Below are 19,268 nucleotides of genomic sequence, written 5' to 3' on the forward strand. Positions count from 1 at the left end.
AAAGAGGCAACACAGAGCTGAGGTGAAGAGGGCAGCTGCTTTCAGTTGGGGGGTGTCCAGGAGTACTTGCTGATACCCCATTACCGTGGCTTTGTTTGGGATGCAGTGCTTTCCCTCTGGGTGGCTGAGCAGGGACCATATGAACAGGGATTGGGGTGGAAGTACTGAGCAGATGGGGAGTTTGAAGGTGGAGGAGGGAGCCTCGGGAGTTAGGAGGCAGGGCAGGGTGTGAGAAGGGTGGCACCAACAGAAAGATGCCTGTTCATACCCTTGAATCACATGCAAAACCCTGTATGTCAGCGTATCTGCTGCCCATCTATCTCCTGTCTGCTCCCCATGTTCAGCTGTGTATGTGGCTTCTGCTTAGCCCAGCAAGCACATACCTGTACTCTCTGCACCTGTACCTCCCCTGTACCTCCTCTCCCTGGGCTGGACAGGATCCCTGCAGCACTGACTGCTCTTCCCTGATGCTCATTCAGCCCTTGTGTCACTCTGCACTCGTTTGTTCTGCCACCATAATCCTCCTGGCCCCATCTTGCTCCAAGCACAACACAGAGCCACCCCCACCCCCCAGCAGCAGACATACAGTGGGGTCATTAGGGCCACTCCCACCCCCCAGCAGCTGACAGTGGGGAGAGGAGGGGTGCAGTTTCGTGGCTAGAGCAGGCTATTTTGGAGCTAGGACTTCTAGACCTTATTCGCTCCTCTGCCACTGTGCAGCCTTAGGCAACTTGTGTGCAGCCTTGGGCAAAGCCTTGGCCTTGCTCTGGGCTTCAGTTTCCCCTCTCAGCAAAATGGTGATCCTGACCAGTTCCTGGACAGCTTAATTATTGCTGGCCCTGTGTTTTGCAATCTGCTGGTGGCAGGCACTGTCTGAGGGCAGGCTCTGACTATCCTGGACTGTTCCTTGTGGCTTGTTTATGATGAACACGTGCTCTCTCTCTCTCTCTCCTCCCTGCTCCTGGTGTTTCCTCATGTGAAGTCTCTGACCTTCCTCACAGATCACAGTTCCCTTGTGTCCCAGGCTTGCAGACTCCCAGTAAAGCACTGGGCTATTTGTCCCCCAGCTCCCCCTCCCTGTGAGGACTGGTGGTTCATCATCTCTGTTCTCTGACAGCTTTTATGACCTTCATTTAATAAGACTGTGTATATTAATGTTAACATGTCTGTTGGGCCAGGCTCCAAGTGCATTAGGAAGGATTGGTGGGTAATTCTATTTGATATGTTCTATTTACCCACGGATTCCAGACCAGGCAGGCCTTGACGGTGTTAATTACCAGAGTCTTAGCATAGTATCTAATCTATTTGGGTTTCAGTTTCTTATCTGATGAAGGCTGGAAATTAGAGTCGTGCCTCTCCTGCTCCCCAAAGCTCCTGCTGGTTATTGGCACCACTTTGGCTGTTGCTCTGGTCTTGCTGAGAAGAGTAATGCCACTGCTGGCCTGCTCCCACCCTTCACACCAGCATTTGGGACCCCTGCCCAGCACATAAATACTTTCCACCCTGGAATCAGAATTTTGTTTAAAAGGAATGATAAGAGCTCAGAGCAGCTGAGAGCGTCAAGCCTGTCCTGTCACAGAGACAGGGTGAGCCAAGAATCTGGATCGCTGTTAAAATGCCACAAAGCTTAGGGTGGCATTTGGCTGGAGCTGGCTTGGCCTGTCTCTTTGCATCCAAGGCACTGAAACTACAGTGCTTGGTGGAGGTGGAGGAGCCCAGATGTGCAAGTAGAAGAAAAGTGGCACTGTGTTAGGGGTAAGGCTAGTGGTCAGGGACCTCCACACTCCAGCCCCTTGGCTTGCTGTTCCATATGGTGCCTGTGACCCTCTGAAAAGCCCTTTCAGTCCAGATAGTGCCCTTGTTCTCTGTCCAACGCCAATTGCCTGTCACTCTTGAGGGAAGTGGCTTAAATAACATGGGGTATGCCATGCTGGATCAGAACAGCTGTCTGCCTGCCCCAGTATCCTATCTCCGACCATGCCCACCACTAAGTGCCTCAGAGGAAAGGGATAAGAAATCTCCCAGTCCCTACTAGTTAAGGACAGGCTTAACCAGGAAGCTTGAGGTTATTTCCAAAATTTATGTCAGCCTGAAAGAAAACTATGACACGAATGTCCCCCAGTGAGGTCCCAGAGGATGTCATGTTAACTCAGAGCAGTTGACTTTATGCTATATAATCTCCACACAAAGCCCTCAGTGAGAAGGACCAAAACCCCATGTAGAAATCCCATCCGTTCCTGGTCTGGGTGTGTTGTATGCCCTTTCCCATAGCTGTTCTGACCTGGTGATGGAAAAAGGACCATGTCACAGAGTATCTGTCCACACTGAGGGCTGCATACAACAGACTGAATAGATTTTGCACGATTCTGACAAACCAGCAAAACCTTCCTTTGGGATGAGCAGAGGCTCCATCCAGCGTGTGATCCTCAGAACTTATGGCCTGTATTAGTACCAGGAAACCAGGCCATAAAACTGACTAGAAGCAGACCAGTAGTGACTGAAAAGCAGAGGCCAGGTTTTTGTGGCCTGTGTGAAGGTGTATTTGCTGTGGGAGTCATTAGGAGCTGCAGCTTTGGCCTACGATATGTAACAGGCCTGTTTAAGCTTCATTGCCTCAAGCTGAACAGGAAGGAATGAACACTGCAGAGGATGAGGTCAATGAACAGTTTTAAAGTCTGCTCAGTTTTAGCGGTCTCAGGGGTGGGAGTGGTGTGGGTAAAGGAGGATTACTGGGCATTTGGTACTGGTACTGAACTGTGCCCGCACCCTCTTTTCCAGGCTCCTCAGTGGAAATGAATGCACCCTCCAGATCCTGGCTTAGAAAGGTAGTGAAGCAAGAGGTCTCCTGCTGACTTGGTTTGGCTTTGGCAGCAGAGGATTACTAGTGAATCCTTCAAGGGTTGTATTTCTCCATGTCTGACAGCTCTGTAGCAGGACAGCTGATACCTCTAGAGCTGTAGCAGATAAGTCTGAAGCTGAGAGCCAGCAGCCATGGGAGTCTGTAATGGGAACACAGCTCTCATGGGGCTGGGCGTCAGGAAGCCTGGGTTCTCCTTCACAGCATGGCTGGTAACTCATAGTGCAGTGAATGGCAGTTCAGGGAGGCCAGTATTTTCAGATTTTCCTCACTTAGGTTGAGATGACTAGGCCCTGGCTTTAAGGAGGTGCTGAGCGCCTGGCATTCCAGCTTAGGTCAGCGGGTGTAGCAGGCACCGGACATCTTCATTTGGATGCTCCATAGCTGAGGCATCTCATATTAGTAGGCATCTCTGAAGGGGATGTTAACTCAAAGCAGTTGACTTTCTGCTATATAATTCCCTATATAATGGCCTCTACTACCATATAACTAAAGATAGTGACCTGCTGCCTAGAGGCTTTGGGAGCCTCTCTTTTTGTCTGTACAGGGCGGTGAGTTCCCTGCAGCAAAGGTGCTGGGAAGAGCCACAGGGAATGCATCTTTCCCAGGGTTTCACCAGGAATGCAGGCGTTGTCAGTGCTGAGTGTGCTGAATGTGTCTTCAGTCCTGAGAGCCCCGTCTGATGAGATGCCAGAGCTCTTGTTCCAGGCTCTGCAGACTGGGAGAAGCTGTTTGCTTGGCTTAGCTGGAGCCCAGCAGTGGTCACTCGGCTTTCACTCTCCTCATCTCCCACATGCATATCCTGCCAGCACCCCATCAGGCCCCATCCTCAATTTATCACTGCACTGCCCATCTCTGCCCCTGCCCCCTTGCGCACACAAGGCATGGCATTTGCCCAGGAGTCATGTTGGGGTTGAAATAATGGTGTTGTCTTCTTTTTGTGTTTGTCCATCTTGCAGCAGATCAATTCTTGTTGACGGTGGTTAATAGGAAGAGGTGTCTGCTCTCCTCTCAGTGAGCCACACGCTGGGCCAGATCCTGCTGCCACTTGGTCCAGCAGCCACCTGAGAGCTAGTAGCCCACTTGCTCAAACCTCCCCTCCTGTCATCTGCAAATCCCATGATAGCCTGGACTCTCCGCAGCTCTGTGCATCCTGCGTGTCATGGTGCTGGAGAAAAGGAGGGGAGGGACCCTGCTTCTGCCTTATCCCCAGCCAGGCAGGGAGGGAGAAGCAGCAGCTGGAGCTAGGCAGTGTTTGCTTCTTTAATTCAGTCCAGATGAGGGGAGGGAGCAGGCTGTGTGAGAGACCTGGATGGGAGGGGGTGGCAAAGTGCAACATGGCTGCCTCTGGAACGCATGCTCCAGAGCTGGCGGGAGCCACCCAGTTGTCAGAGCCTACAGACTTTCTCTGGTGCTCCTTGTTTCTGATTGCTTAGAAGTTAGCAAACAGCAATGCTTTGCAGCCCCCTCCATGTCTGGCAGGTAGAACAGGTAAAGAAACTGAGGCGCTATGAAACTGTGAAGCACAGAGAATGGCAGAGTTTGCTCAGTCACACGGTGAAGCAGTGGCAGAGCTGGGACTCAGATTAAGTCTCCTGACACCAGACCTGCGCTGAGACCATTAGCCACAGCCTCTATGTTGTGAGGATCCTGGGGTTTGGAGTCATTCCCTGACACCTCTGAACACTTGTTCACTGCTCCATGGGAGGCACAAAGTGAGCTTCATAGTCTGCCCCTAGTGGGCACTAATTTGCCCCCAGCACAGAGTATCCTCAGCCTGGCTGACTCTAGAGTTGCAGGCCTCGAGCAGTGGCAGATGCAGTGGATCTGGATGGAAGAGCATAACTAGAGATGTGTATGCACTGGGGCAGGGGCTGAGATAGCAGAGTGCCAGGATTGTGGTTTGTGGATGGAGCTGTGTGAGGGTGTCCAAGGCTAGGGATGTTGCTGGTCAGGAGTGAGAGGCAATGGAAAGAGGAGAGGGGAGCTAGGACTTGAAATCCTGGAAGGACTTCAGGTGGGTGAGGTGCCTTGGCAGAGGGTGGGGAAGAAGCCTGCCCTGCCCTGCCCTGCCCTAAATTCTTTTCCTGCAGTAGTGGTCTCCTTTCAGGAGCCCCTTTCAGAGAGGCCAGGCAGTGACTCCTCTGTCTGTCTGAAAAGATGGAGAACCAGTGTCATGCATTTCAAAGGGCCATGACTGGTGCCAGGCCCAGCTGACCCTGCTCTCTTGGGCAGGCCCCTGGGTGCTGAGAGCAGACTGTTCCCAGCAGATGCAGACCCTGGCAGGCAGGGGATTCACGTGTTCTCTGCAAGTCCAAACTGGGCTGCTGCAGGCCACACTCCACAGCCAGGGCTCACTGACTGCCCTGTGTTGACTGGGGCAGGGGGTCACTCAGTGTGGGAAGCCCCACTGTGGCTACCGTGGTCTCATTTGTTAATCCCCTTGGCTGTGGCTGAGGTCACTGACAGCATCCCAAGGGAAAGCACCTGACTGGGGCAGTGGAGGAAGCTTGAAAAATACCCAAGCCCACATCTGTTCCAGGGCTGGAATTCCCCTTGACAGCATCAGTGCTCGGGGCCGGACCGTGCTGTGCACAAGGACCCATGGGCTTTCTTCAGGGCCTCAAACAATCGACCAAGGCATTTAGGTTCTGCGCTTCCTGTTGTGTGCGCCGCCCGCTGCACATGCCAGTTACAAGCTGCATCTGATTAGCTGCCAGTGCCTGGCCCCGCTATCAGTCTCCCCATTCCCAAGTCATTAAAAGTAAATTAAGAAATTGCCACACTAATTGTAGGTCTGGCACAAATAGATCAATGAGCCCCTGTGAGCTGCCCTTGCAGCCTATGCACTGGTCTTTGTCAGGGCTGGTAGTAGGAGGGAAGCTGTGGGTTGAGTGTTGTGTCCAGCCGCTGCCCCGATGGTAGGGCCTACCCCAAGCCAGAGCTGAGAGCTCTGCGTTGTGTTTGTGGAATGGGACTCCAGCCATTCTCTACCAACCCAGTAAGGCAAGGTAGAGTGAAACTCAAACCACATCTCGATGGGGCTGGGAGTACAGTCAGGGGAGTGCCCATACTGGGGCCAGAGAAAGGAGCAGCATCCAGCCCAAGGAGGGTGCAGGGAAGGTCACGGGTATTGGGAGGATTCCTTGGGCTTACCTTTGTGTGGTGCATCATATGGAGTACTGGCACTGTGTGGGAAAGCTGCATGGTAGAGCCTGGCCCATGTGCCAGCATGCAACATCCCTTTGCATTGGAGACTAGGAGGATATGAGAGGGATGGATTAGTCTGCACGTGGCATGTTTCCCAGACACGTCCTCTAACATATCTGCTGCAGATTGTCAGAGCCCCGATCCTGGGCTAGATGGACCTTTGGTTTGAACAAGGACAATCATTTTTGTGCTCTTAAGATGCCTTTTTGCAATGCCGTAACATTATTAGGGCAAGAGGCCAGACCATCCTATGGGAAGGCTCTATCACAGCTGCCAGGACAGCCCTTGTCCAGCAAGCTGAGAAGCTGATGTCTCCATGGACAGGGGACGTTCTCCAGCCTGCAGTGGTGACCAGTGCCTACCTTGGATGGTTCTCCCACAGGGAAGGGGCTCCCTGTAGAGCTGGGATGAGCTGTCCCTTCAGGCACAGTTCCTTAACCCTCTGGCCCTGTCCTCTGCCCTCAACAGCTCCTGCACCCTCCTGCACCCACTCGGTTTGGTGCATCTGAGGAGTGAGCACACAGCCCGCGCTCTGTTGGCCGGTTTGTTGAAAAGGACCCTGTGAAACCAATTAGCAGAAGAGCAATGTTGTTTGTCAGGGCTAGAGCTGGGGCGAATGGGGATTTGGAGGTGGGGGGTTCAAGAGAGCCTCCGATTTCCCTGCCAGCTTTGTCTCCCACGCGCCTTGTTTAGCGATGACCTCCCTGGCGCTGGGGCTCCCCGGATGGGCAGCCCTTGTCAGCTTTGCCGCCGAGGAGGAAAGGAACTAACACGCCAGGGCAGCTTCTAACGCTGATTTAAAAATACCAAGCAAACAGCCGCTCCTCACCGCCCGCCCCAGCGGAGCCCAATTTAGGGAAGAACAAATCCGATCGTCTGCTGCCGCTGCCTTAATGAGCCCTGATCCAGGACTTTGGCAGAGGGCTGGATTGAATTGAGGCAAACAGCAATACCCCAAAGCCCAAATTGGTTTTGCCGTTGTATAAATTCTGCCTCATGGAGCGTGATTGCCCTGGGCCTCCTGTGAGAGAGCGCATGGCTCTGTCTGCATGTCAGAGCGCAGGACCAGGGAGCCAGGACTCCTGGGTTCTGCTACCAGCCTGCCACTGACCTTGGACAAGCCTCCAGCTCCCTCTGCTTCTGGAGGAGCTGGGCAGTGTCCTGCGGGGTGCTGATCATGGGACGGGACATTTGTAGAGTGCTTTGAAGAGGTGAAGGAGCAGTGATTTCTTTCCATCATGCTCGGGAATGATGATTAACCCCATAGTAGCCATTTCTGGAGCTAGGCCTTTCTCAGCCTTTTTTGGGGTTGGGGCTGCCTTGTCAATACAGACTTCCCATTGCTTATCTCTTCCCTGAGCTCGGCTTGTGGGAAGGTGTAGGTAGCAAGTGGAAGGGCATAGGCTTAGCTGATACAGGAACTGAGGCACCAAGTTACAATAACCCTTGTTCTCCTTGAACAGCCACAGCTGGGGCCAGCTTCAGTGACTCTGAAGCCACCCCTGAAGCAGTTCATATGAGTGTTGGGGCTAAGAAGAGGAGAAAGGGCCAGCTAGAGCTTTCAGAGGGTAGAAATGAAGGAGACATTGCTACTGGGGACCCTTGTCCAGTCCATCTTGGGGGCTGATAATGCTTCCTGACACTCCCTGCTTCTGGCATGGAGAGCTCGGCAGGTGTGTTGGCCAAAGCTGCCGTGCATCCCAGCAGTGGGCCTGAGGTGGCACAGGGTCGGGATGTAGTGACTTCCCGGGAGGCAGCCGTGGACCTGGGCCAGTCCACTTCACTTCCACAGCAGTCTCTTTTCTCACTGATCCACAGCCTGCAGGCTTAGCTGAGACCCCCTCCTCCTGCCCCCCCACCCTCTGGCTCTGTGTTGCCAATGACCTCCCCCCCTTCCCCGATATAGGAGCGCACGCTATCCCATTAATTCTGTTTAGTGCCTGCAGGTGTGTGCCGAGCACCGGGGCCAGCGAAATCTGGTGTAAAATTGCCCATAATTACCTTGTTAGCGGCAGTGGCGGGCTTGTGCCTCTCTGCTCATCCGTCATTGTGCTGGCTTTTGTCAGGCCACACCTGTCCGCTTTATTGGGAATCATCTTGCTAAATGAGGCGCATCCTGGTGTTGGGGGCTCCCCTCCCTCCCCAGCTGGTGCTGGCACAAGCCCTGCTTTCTGTAAAAGACCAGGTTGGGATGGGGGGGAGGATACCCCTTTCCCAGAGGTTGTCACCATCTCCTCTGCGGAGGTGATTGCAGGAAGTCTCTGTTTGAAGGGGGTGAGAGGCCCTCTTAGGGCAACTGCTGGCTGTGCCAGGCTGGCAGGAGTGTGGGGGAGCTGGACCCACTATCTCGGCGCTGTAGGTGTGATTTCATGGGGCGGCCCAGCAGTCAGGAGGGCTTCCCTATTTCCACTGCACACAGCTGGCACTGACTCAGCTGGAGCATCAGCTGGGCTTGAACAATAGGCCTGTGCTTATTCCTTGTGGGTGCGCTTGGAGATCACATGGGCCAGGAAGGCTGGCTCAATGCCTTGGAAAACCATAGGTTCTTGCAGGACCCAGAACTCTGTCACCCAAGCCTTGCAACCCATGCCCTGGGTGATTCACAGTGTGGGACTCAGATCGGGCCAGGAGAGCCCCTTCTGCTCTGCAGACCCTAGAACCTCGCTGGCACTTATAACCGAGAGGGTTTGCCCAGTGCCCACAGTTGAAAGTCCTCTCCTGTGCACTTGCCTGTGGACTTCTGCCAGAGAGGGCTGCAGTCAGGCACTTTGGGCTCCCCCAAAATGGATCAGTACCCAGGTGAACTCTTGGCATGATTTGATCCATACTGACCGATAGCAGAGGCAGGATACTCTGTTCTCAGCTACCTTGCAGTGTTAATAGTTGGAGTGGCCCCATATGCGGCTCTGCATCTCTGCTCTGTGGCAACATTGAGCACTCTCGCCTGGGCTGGTTTCACCTCACTGCTGGCAGCAGATCAGAGCACTTCGCTGCAGTTACAGGTTTGCTTTGCTGTCTTGTAGCTATCGCCTGAAACAGGCCCACGGCAGGGAGGGACTCGCCTTACCATCACCGGGGAGAACCTGGGCCTGAAGTTCGAGGATGTGCGCTGGGGAGTGCGGGTCGGCAAGGTGGTGTGCAACCCCATTGAGAGCGAGTACATCAGCGCAGAGCAGTAAGTGCCCACCTGGGTGTGGCGGGGTGGGTGGTCAGGCCTGTCAGGTGGCTCCCTGAACCCCCACTCCCAGCTTGAGAAGCCCACATGTTTTGGGTGAGAGCACTGCCCCTTGCTGTCATCCCCAATAGATGCTGAATGCATGAAGTAGCCAGGAGTTGTGAGCTTGTCTGAGCTTTAGAGACCCTTGGTGGAGTTGAGAAGGGCAGAGCCCATGCCAGGGCAGTACTGAGAGGCCGTTGTGATGCTGCCCACTTCAGGCCCTTGTGACACTGCAACTGCAGACCCATCTGGCCTTCCCACTTGCACTCCCGCTCTCACCTGTGATCCAGGGTACCTGTCTGGAGTCCTGCTGAGCACTTTGGCTCTCCCTGCTTCCAAATGGGATTGTGCAATGAATGCTCCCTGTTAGAAGGGGAGTTTTGCATTAGAACGCCTGTATAACTGGTTCACTGGTATTGCAAGACCTGAGAAAAGGGGCCCGAGTAAGCCCTGGAGTATCTAAATCCCAGCTTATTCTTTAGTGTTGGACCCCCAGAACCTGGGGGATTAGCCAGATCTGCCAGTGGGGGCAGCTCTGCTTGCTGTGGACAGTGTGAAGAAGCAGCCCATGGTCATATTTAAAGATCTCTGCAGGATTAGCAGTAACTAAGGGTCACAGTCCTGCATACTGGTACTTGAACCTTATGCCATGGGATCCATCCTCATTTAAGGGTGGATGCGCTCCTCCTTGAGAACAGAACCTTCCCATGTCTGCCCACATTCCCCAGGCCTTGTTGTCCTTCCATGTTAAGTGGTCAGGGTGTAGGGTCTGGGAGGAAAGAGGAGCAAGCGGTCATAGTCCAGTACTCAGGCAGAACAGCAATGGTGGTTGCCTGTCCATGAAACCTGGACCTGGAGGATCTGGTGGTCTCCCCATCTCCCCTTTCTTGGGCCCCCTGCCCCACGGGGCTCTGCCATGTTACTCCCATGGCAGGTGCACCAGAACTCCTTCCCTGCTTCCCCTAGGATTGTCTGTGAAATCGGAGATGCCAGCCCGAGCAAAATCCATGAGGCCCGTGTGGAGGTGTGCATCAGGGACTGCTCCCCCAGCTACCGGGCCACCTCCCCCAAGAGCTTCACCTTCGTGGTAAGATTACTTTACAGCATCTACTGCTCTCATGCCCTCCCACTCTGGCCTGTCTTCCTGCTCCTCCCCATAGCTCAAGAGCCCCTCTTGGGAGCTGGGGGTTTGATCCTGTTTCCAGTCTGAAGGACTGTATTTAGTTCAACCTCACCTGCAGCTGTCAGCTCTTGTAAGCTAAGGAGGGTAGTGGGGCTTGTGCTATCCTTGGAGGGGAGACCTGTGAATCACCAGCCCCTACAGGAAGCAAGTCTGGGGACTCGGGGCGGGCGGGCGGGTGGCGGGGGGCGCATATTACTCGATGGGATGTAAAACTAAGTTCCTTGCCACATGCTCCAAATCTCAGCTACCTTTTGTCCTGGCCAGATTTCATTTAATCTAAATGGGTTTGCCACACTGAAACCTTCACTGTTTGAATGGGCTCTGAGATTTGAGACTTTCAGCCCCAAATAGCAGTGCCTTGTTGCTGTCCAGGAGCATCTCCCTTCTTCCAACCTTGATCTAAGATCAGCTCCCACTTAGCCTTCATCCTCCCACGTTGCTTCCCCCATGCCATCCAGTGCTCACTGGGTTTGCCCTTTTCCTCTGACAGACTCCCACCTTCTCACGAGTGATCCCTGCCCGGGGTCCTCTCTCAGGAGGCACCTGGATTGTGATCGAGGGCAACCACCTCAATGCTGGCAGCAACGTCACAGTGACAATCGGGGGACGGCCTTGTGCCTTTTCATGGTAAGGCTTCCAGTGGGATAACATCAGGAGAGGATGGGGGCCTGCTGGGGTGAGGTGGGATGAACATGGGGGAGCACTGTGGTGGATGGAGAAGATGGGGCCTAAAAAGATGGTGGTGATGGGAGTTGCTTCTGGGAAGCCAGGTCAAGGGTCTGGAGCGATGTGCCCGTGGAATTCTTCCCTTCAAACCTCTTTGTTTCTGAGGCTCCTGAAAGAGACCGAAGAACTTGGATTTTCTCTCAAAAGCACAAAGCCCTGAGGCATGAAGTGGATAATTTTTAGATTAGGGATGATAATGGAGCGGCTCTTTAAATATTTTCCTGCGGTAATTACTGGTTATCAGCCCTAATCGCTGCTGTTTGCAGCAGCCACACGATGGGGAACGCTCAGGAGCTGCACGCGCTTCTCTTGTTGCTTTTGTTTTATTTTCCTCTCTGCACTAACTGACGATTTCAAGAGTGCTTCCAGGGAGGGAGAGGGGAAGAGGCAGAGGGTGCAACGTAGCTCCCCACACTCTCGTCAGATGCCAACAGCTGGATTTCCTCGGGGCCTGGGCCACAAGGAGTGCTGGCAACAGCAGGCTCCTGAGTACTGCCAGAGGCTGCAGCTGGGGCTGTGTGCATGTTGCATCTTGTCCATGATTCACTTCTCAGCGCAGTAGATCCTGACTTGAGAGGATGCGGGGCTGTCTGTTGAAGGAACAGGCGGCATGAATTGTCTCCAGCAGTGATGCAGCACCTGCATGCTTGTTTTGGCTTCTCCAGCCCTTAATGCTCCTCCATGGCAGGGGGAGGTAGATGGGGGTCTCTCAGGGCAGGCAGTGTTGAAACAGAATTGGGGGCTTAGTACCTGACGAATTCCTTTCCTGTGTCTACAGGAGGAGCGCCCGTGAGATCCGGTGTCGGACGCCCCCCGGTCAGAGCCCTGGCGGGTCACCCATCCTCATCAACATCAACCGAGCAGAGCTCAGCAATCCGGAGGTGAAGTACAATTACACGGAGGACCCCACCATCCAGAAGATCGACCCTGAGTGGAGCATCAACAGGTAGATGTACAGGGGCAGCAGGTGTGAGTGTTCACTGAAAAACTGAGGAAGTGGGGGCCCTAGCACAGCCCTCTGCTCAGGAACCGTGCCTGGCTGTACCCCCAGGCTGCTCAGTGTTAGAGTGCTGGGGATGGGACAGACTCTGGAAATGCAGTGACAGCGCTGGGTGAAGCCAAGAGCACTTGTCCCTGGCATGGCTCCTCACCTCAGCAAACTTCTGGCCTGCAGCACTCAGCCTGGCAGGGGTCAGGCATAGAGAGTGTTTGAAATAAGTTTAATTTCAGCTTGACATTTGGCTGCAGCAAATAAAATTAAAATATTTCCCACCAGGGGAGGTTTAAAATGTTTACATGGTTTGTTAAAAGGTTTGAATTGGCTGGAGGGGACACTGAGGAATCTGCTAAACGTCAGCACCACTGAACCTTGCTGGGAACCAGGCAGTGGAAAGGGTCCCCAGTGACCTGGGCAGGTTTCTCACTGCTCTGGGGCTTTTCAAATGAGTCCTGGTAAATGCCATGCCCTCGCCCTGGGTCAGATAGCTGGCTGGTGTCTAATGCTAATGGGGCTTTTGTGTCTCTGGCTCCTAGGCTCCTCTTAGTGTAATTGGATGGGCTGGAGAATCAATAATTCCCCCTGAGGTGGCCATGTCGAATTCAGAGTAGCTGCCATCTGTTGCTTGTACTGAGGTGGGGTCAGGGGCCTGGCTGCTTGGTAGGCATGGGTGCATACCCCAAAACTTCCCGCTATCTGGCATCACAGTTGGCAGCCACAGTAAAGAGGCCTAGGTGTGAGCGAGTCTCTAGAGACTGAATGCCTCTTTCCTCTCAGAGGGAGGTAGGGAGGGAGGCAGGTCCTGGCTGTCAGTACTTGTGGCTTTGTAAGGGTCTTTGCCATCTGGAGCTGCACCTTCCATGTCTGCAGGGGACACACAAAGCTGGGAACTTGGCTGGAGCTGATGGCCAGAGCCTCCTGTGCTGCCATCACTGCCTATTGCTGGGAGATGGCTCTGGGTGAGGTGGCCCTCCTGGAATGGTGGCCAGGGCAAGGTTGTTTCAAAGGGAAGTGCTTGAACTGGGGTCTGTTGCCTCCTCATCTGCCACTCATGCTAGGGTGGAAGGTAGCCATTTTGAGATGCATTGACTGATGCCGTGGTGCCATATGAGTGGGGTGGATGCTGCTGTTTCACATGTGCTCAAGTGCCAGAACCTGGCTGCTACTGCTTGATGGTTAGGATGTTTCCAGCCTGAAGTGGGAAGGGACCAACTTGTATAATAGACAGAGCATGCAGCATGGGGCAGGCTGGGAGTAGGGCAGTGAGACTCATGCTTATGTTCCCCCTCCCTGTGCCTGTGGGTCCCCTGTGCCTCTCCTAACCCCCTCCTCTGTCCCTCCTAGTGGTGGGACACTGCTGACCGTGATTGGCACCAACCTGGCCACCATCAAAGAACCCAAGATCCGTGCCAAGTACGGCAGCTCTGAGAGGGAGAACGTAAGTAGATTCCCAGCTCTGACAGAGGCCATGTGTTTGGCTTGCAACAGGCAGGGAAGGTCTGCAGTAGTACCCCACAACCCTTCAGGAAATGGTGTTGGTCATGGAAGAAGGACATTGAGCCATTTTGATCTTATCCCAGCGCAGGTTGAAGCAAGAGCTTTGGGAAGTGCTCACTGTGGGAGGAGGTTACGGGGTGGGATGAGAGTGAGGGGTGAGGGAGTGGAAAGAGGAGCGTGGTTTTGTGAAGATGTCTTGGAAGCAGAAATGGTACCTGCCAAGGTGACCATCCCTGGAAGGTTCCCTCCTGTCTTGTTCCTTACATGCGTTTCTGGAGGCCATGCCCTGCACAAGCAGGAGTCTGCTCACCCCTCCCTCAAGTGGGGCTGTTTTGAGGATGGGCATGACAGCTGTTGAGCAGAGCACAGCAAGGCCACATTGCAGGCTAGGGAAGGGCTTGGAGAAGAGATCCATGCCTAATTGAAACATGAGAGGACACAGTTGAGGGGCAGAGGGTGGGGAGAGGAGGTCTTCCAGCAACCCAGCCCCCGTAGTAGGTTCAGGACTGAGCAGGGGAAAGAGGGACTCCCATGGACTCAGCAGCCCTACGTTTGTAAAAGCTGCTGGCCTTCCATCCAGGCCCTGACCCCACTGGACTCAGCCTATGAGAGCAGACATGAGCCTAGCCCAGGGCGATGGCAGATTGCTCTGCTTAGCTCTGGTGACTTCTCTCTGCAGAACTGCACGGTCTACAATGACACCACCATGCTGTGCTACGCCCCCTCCATTGACAACCCTGTACGGAGTCCCCCGGAGATCGGCGACCGCCCAGATGAGATCGGGTTTGTCATGGATAACGTCCAGGCACTGCTGATTGTCAACACCACCAATTTCGTCTACTACCCAGACCCTGTCTTCGAACCCCTTAGCCCCTCCGGCATGTTGGAGCTGAAGCCCAGTTCTCCCCTCATCCTCAAGGTACACCCCAGCCCTTTTCCTGGCATGGCCAGCGTTCTGGCTTTCAAGCTCCAGCTTCCTTTTCCACTCATGGCCAGTTGCACTTCCCATGCAGAACGACAGAACTGTCCAGCGGGCCTCGTATTGGTTCAGAGTCAGAGCTGGTGGCCAGAAAGCTTAGCTTCTCGGGGGTTAAATGGACTGTGCTGGCCAGGTACAGCTGTATGGGTGGAAGGTGTCAACCCTGCCCTGCTGGAGCCATCTCACTGAATCCCATTGAGTCCATGCAAACACCTGCCTTTGGGACAAGTGGATATTATGGCTGTAGGTAAAGGCAAGGGGAAGGGCTGTGGGTGTGAAGAGCGGGCATTGTGGGCACAAAGAGCCCACCTCCCTTCCCAGCCCCTTTCCTGCTTAGCACAAGGTGGTCACAACCCTGTGGTGCCTATGAGAGCTGTGGGATTTCCTTTTGGGAAGGTGGGTGTGTGAGTTCCTGGCTGAGGAATCTTAAGAGCCTTGAGACCAGGTCCCTTCTTGTGAGCAGTGTGTATTTGGGGAGGAGGGTGCTGAGCCATTCCTCTCCCCTCTTAGAGTTTAGGGTCAGGGTGACTAGCCTTTCTGGGTGTCCCACCTTTGTTGCTTCCTGGTCATCTTCTGGGCCTCCTGTCCTTTTTTTACCTTGCCAATGGGATAGGGGCCAGCCGGGAGCTAGAGAGCTGTGGGAGAGAATCTGCTGCATGAGTTTACTTCCTGGGAACTAACGACCTTGGACTTTCTTCCCTGAAAGGGCCGGAATCTGCTTCCACCAGCTACCGGTAACTCCCGGCTCAACTATACGGTGCTGATTGGAGAAACTCCCTGTGCCCTGACCGTCTCTGAGACCCAGCTGCTGTGCGAGTCCCCAAACCTGACCGGGCAGCACAAAGTCACGGTAATACCGCTCCCTCCGCTTGGTGCTGACCAGTCCTTCTCTGTGTACTCAGGCTCTACAGGCCAGGCCCTTTTCTGGGGGCTGCTGCAACCCACTACAGATCCAGGCTAGGGCAAATGACCCTGTGTTAGAGATCTAGAGCACATCCAGTTTCCAGTTGTATGATGAGGCACTAGTAACTATGTTCCTCCCTGCATCCCATCTGTTATTGTCCTCCCTCTTGGGAGTGCTATCTATAGGAGAACCCCAGCTGAGTCCCTTGGGCAGTTGTGCCAGCCCAGCTAGCTGTCCTTCAGTGGGGCCCTGCCATACCCCTGGCCTCAGACCCCCATTGCTTGGGGCTTTGCCCTACCCTCTCACCCCCACACCTGCACTTGCCTGGGGCCTTGCATGTGGTTCCCACCCTGGCAGGCCCTCAGCTAGCCCAGAGCACTGCCATAGCTGTGGCTGTCTTCAGCAACAAGCGGCCTAGTTCCTTTTCTGCTATTCCCCTCCGTCTCTGACCCAGCCTGTGCTGTTGAGGGGATGGAGGACCCATTGTGCTGACTGCTGCTCCTCTGGAATCTGGGGCATTGGGTTATGTGTCTGCCATATCCCAAAGTATGGAGTGACAGAAGCAGATGCCTGTTGCAGGGACCATGCAGGCCTCCTAGCAGGGGGGCTGGACTAGATGACCTCCAAAAGTCCCTTCCAGCCCTACTTTTCTGTGATTGTGTGTCCTGCAGCAGCTTACACCATTGTGGGATGTTAATGCAGCCTGGCTGGAGACCTCAGGCCTCAGCCCCTTGTGTCTCCCAGTGCACAGCCTGCTATAGCCCTTGCCTGGTACCCTGAGTGTGCCCCGGTCCTTGTTGGGTGAGAACTGGTCTGCATGGTGTTTGGTCCACATGACTTTCTCCACAGGAAGCTTGCCTCATAATATGCCATTTCCCACTGGCCTGTTCAGGTAGACCCAGTGCTCTTTCAGGCCCTTCAAAGGGTGCTGCTACCCAGCCTGGAGATCCCAGTGGCCCTGGATGGACCTGCCAGTGACTCCCTTTCCCAACTGGCCACAGTCACTGGGTGCCAAACCACTGGGGTTTCCCAACCCCATTCCTCCCCCCACCACTGGCTTTGCTCTGAGTAAGACTCTGTGTCAGGTTGCAGTGCCGCAGCACTAGCGCCCCAGGTCCTGGCACAGCCTTGTGTGTTTGAATGGGACCTAGAATGGTCTCCCCAGGCTCCACATCCATCAGGGAGCTCACTTTACATCCCATCTGTTATTGTAATGTTGGCTAAGTGAGACATCAAACTTGCTGTTTGGTCCTTGCAGGCACTGGAAGCACACCCATGTGTATTCTGTGTCTGTTAGAGCTCCCTGTGCTGCACCGGACACCAGGCAGTGCTGCCTTGGCCCTGCTCAGTTCCTTCTCCAAACCATGGGGTCCCTGCAGCTGGGGGATGCAGTTATCTCTCTGGGGCAGCCTGATAATCCTCTTATTGTCCTACTAGCGTTGGTACATACTGCTTGTGTGTGGGGTCCTGTTCTCTCCTTTCTCTTTAGGGGAAAATGCATGTTGGGGTGAAGGAGATGAACTTGATAGATGAGCTCCAAGCCCACCCTGCCCCTTCTGAGCTGACAAAACTGCCTGCCCTGAACATGCCCAGGCGTTAATACCCTCGGCTCAACCTCTCCCCGCACCATGAGAAAGTCCCTGCCAAACTTTCCTGTAGGGCTGCTGTGGGGGTCAGGAGGCCTGCCTGGCCTGCTGCCTCTTTGTAACGTGCCCTGGATGTTTTGGCATTTAGTGAAAGCATCCAGCTGTGGCTCTAGCAGGTGTGAACTTGAAACTACTGTTCAAACTCAAGTCAAAGGCTGTGCCCATTCAACCCAGCTATAAATGGGTCCATCAGGCTGGGAGGTCAGGCAGAATGCTGGCATAGCACTCCCTTGTCTGCCTGCAGCTACAGAGGCTGGTGGTCCTTGCCCACATTAGCCCAATGGGCCACCAGGCATGGGTGGCCTTGGATGCTAGACTGTACTCTAGTGGGTAGGTGGGGGAGGGGAGTCCAGGCCCTCCCAGTGGGAAGGTGGGCTGCTCCCCAGCCCTTGGCACTGACGTGAGGCCCTTTTCCTCCCATGTGGCTCAGATCAAGGCTGGAGGGTTTGAATTCTCCCCGGGGACGCTGCAGATCTACTCGGACAGCCTTCTGACGCTGCCAGCCATCATTGGGATTGGTGGCGGGGGCGGGCTCCTTCTACTCATCATCATCATTGTCCTCATCGCCTACAAGCGCAAGTCCCGTGATGCTGACCGCACATTGAAGCGCCTCCAGCTGCAGATGGACAACCTGGAGTCTCGCGTGGCCTTGGAGTGCAAGGAGGGTGAGTCTTCTCGGCCTCTGCCCAGGTCCCTTTGACGCCAACCCCAGGGCTGCAGGGTGTTTCTGCTCTTGGCTCCTTCCTCTTTGCTGCTTCTGTCCCATGTGGCCCAGTTGGTTTCCTCCCCCCTTGAGTGTTCACTCTGTAGGACCCCTGTTAAGGAACAGCAGTGCCAGGCATATCCATGCTCCCTCAGCAGAAAGTCACAGGTAAGGCATAGAGGGGATAGGTGCTTAGTCAGCACTCAGGCAGGCAGGCTTCTCCCTGCTGAGACTCCTCCATCGCCCCTGTCCATTGTGGCTTCATCTGAGCTTTTCTCCATGGCCTCTATGTTTGTAGGCAGAAGGTCCCATGCCCTGCTCTCTCGATGGCCAGTTTACATTCTCCAGTCACAGTGACCTTGATTCCAGCTCTTGACAGGGAGCCTATCCCTGTATGCGGAGAAGCTGCCGTATTGTCCAGTCACTGTGTGGCGTGTCCTGAGGCACCATCCTGGTCCAACAGCCCATGTGTATTTCCAGCCTGCTCCTTTCTCCTCTCTAGCCCTAACCACAGCTGTGCTACCTCCACAGGGAGGAATCTTTTGCTTGCAAAGCACAACGCTCGCAGATGATGCACATGAACTGATCCCACTACAGTTCTCATGCAACAACCAGGTCCATATCATGCTGATGGCTCTGCATGCTTTTGTACTGCAGAGACCAGCCCCCCTTAGCTCCTTCAAGTTGCCTTTCGGACAGGAGATCAGAGCAGGCAGAAATACTCTGTTGGGGGAGCCAGTCTATTTTTGGTGGGATTTATTTTTTCAGTTAAGGCATTTTCTTCTAAGTCTAAAGGCAGAATAAAGAGGATAGAGAAACCTGCCTGGAAAGGGCTGTGGGCCTCTCATTACATGACAGACGGATGCTGTGAAATTGGACAGAATGCCTCGTATGATCCTGCCGATAAAACCTAATTGCCCATTATCGCCGCAAGCCAGTGCCTGGGGCCGTGACCCTGCCAACTGCAGCCGGCCCAAAGGCTGGGAACGAAGCAGGCACCTGAACTGAGATAATAAAAAGAAAGAAAACAGCCCAAAAAATCTGCACGGATGGCAATAGTGACAGAGCGGGGAGGGCGGGAGGGAGCCGGTGGAGGGGATCTCGTCTCGTCTTCCACAGCTGGCAGATAAAAGGATCTGCTTTTAATTAAAAGGCGCAATCTCTTCCCTGCCTTTTCTCTTTTCTAGTCCCACTAGTTACAGATAAGATAGCACGCCTTTCAAGCTGACGGTTTGTTTTTTCTCATCAGGCTGACGAGCCCGCAACCCTCTGCCTCACTTCCAGCTCCCTTTAAAGTGCTGCTAATTTGATTTTTTTTTTTTCTGTGTGGATTTTTCCCCCCTCTTTCC

The 19,268-nt window shown here is 54.2% G+C and overlaps 1 protein-coding gene across 1 annotated transcript in view; it reads left to right on the forward strand.

The window, feature by feature from the left end:
- The window catches only part of PLXNA1 (plexin A1), a 232,602-nt gene that overhangs the window by 170,256 nt on the left and 43,078 nt on the right, over nt 1-19,268 (forward strand). Inside the window, 8 exon segments of the mRNA XM_006017778.3 lie at nt 9,091-9,242; nt 10,251-10,371; nt 10,958-11,094; nt 11,972-12,139; nt 13,535-13,628; nt 14,367-14,606; nt 15,373-15,516; nt 17,647-17,881. Of these exon segments, the coding sequence (XP_006017840.1) occupies nt 9,091-9,242; nt 10,251-10,371; nt 10,958-11,094; nt 11,972-12,139; nt 13,535-13,628; nt 14,367-14,606; nt 15,373-15,516; nt 17,647-17,881 (1,291 nt within the window).

Source organism: Alligator sinensis, unplaced genomic scaffold (assembly GCF_000455745.1).
Source record: "Alligator sinensis unplaced genomic scaffold, ASM45574v1 scaffold839_1, whole genome shotgun sequence".
NCBI classification, from domain to species: Eukaryota; Metazoa; Chordata; order Crocodylia; family Alligatoridae; genus Alligator; species Alligator sinensis.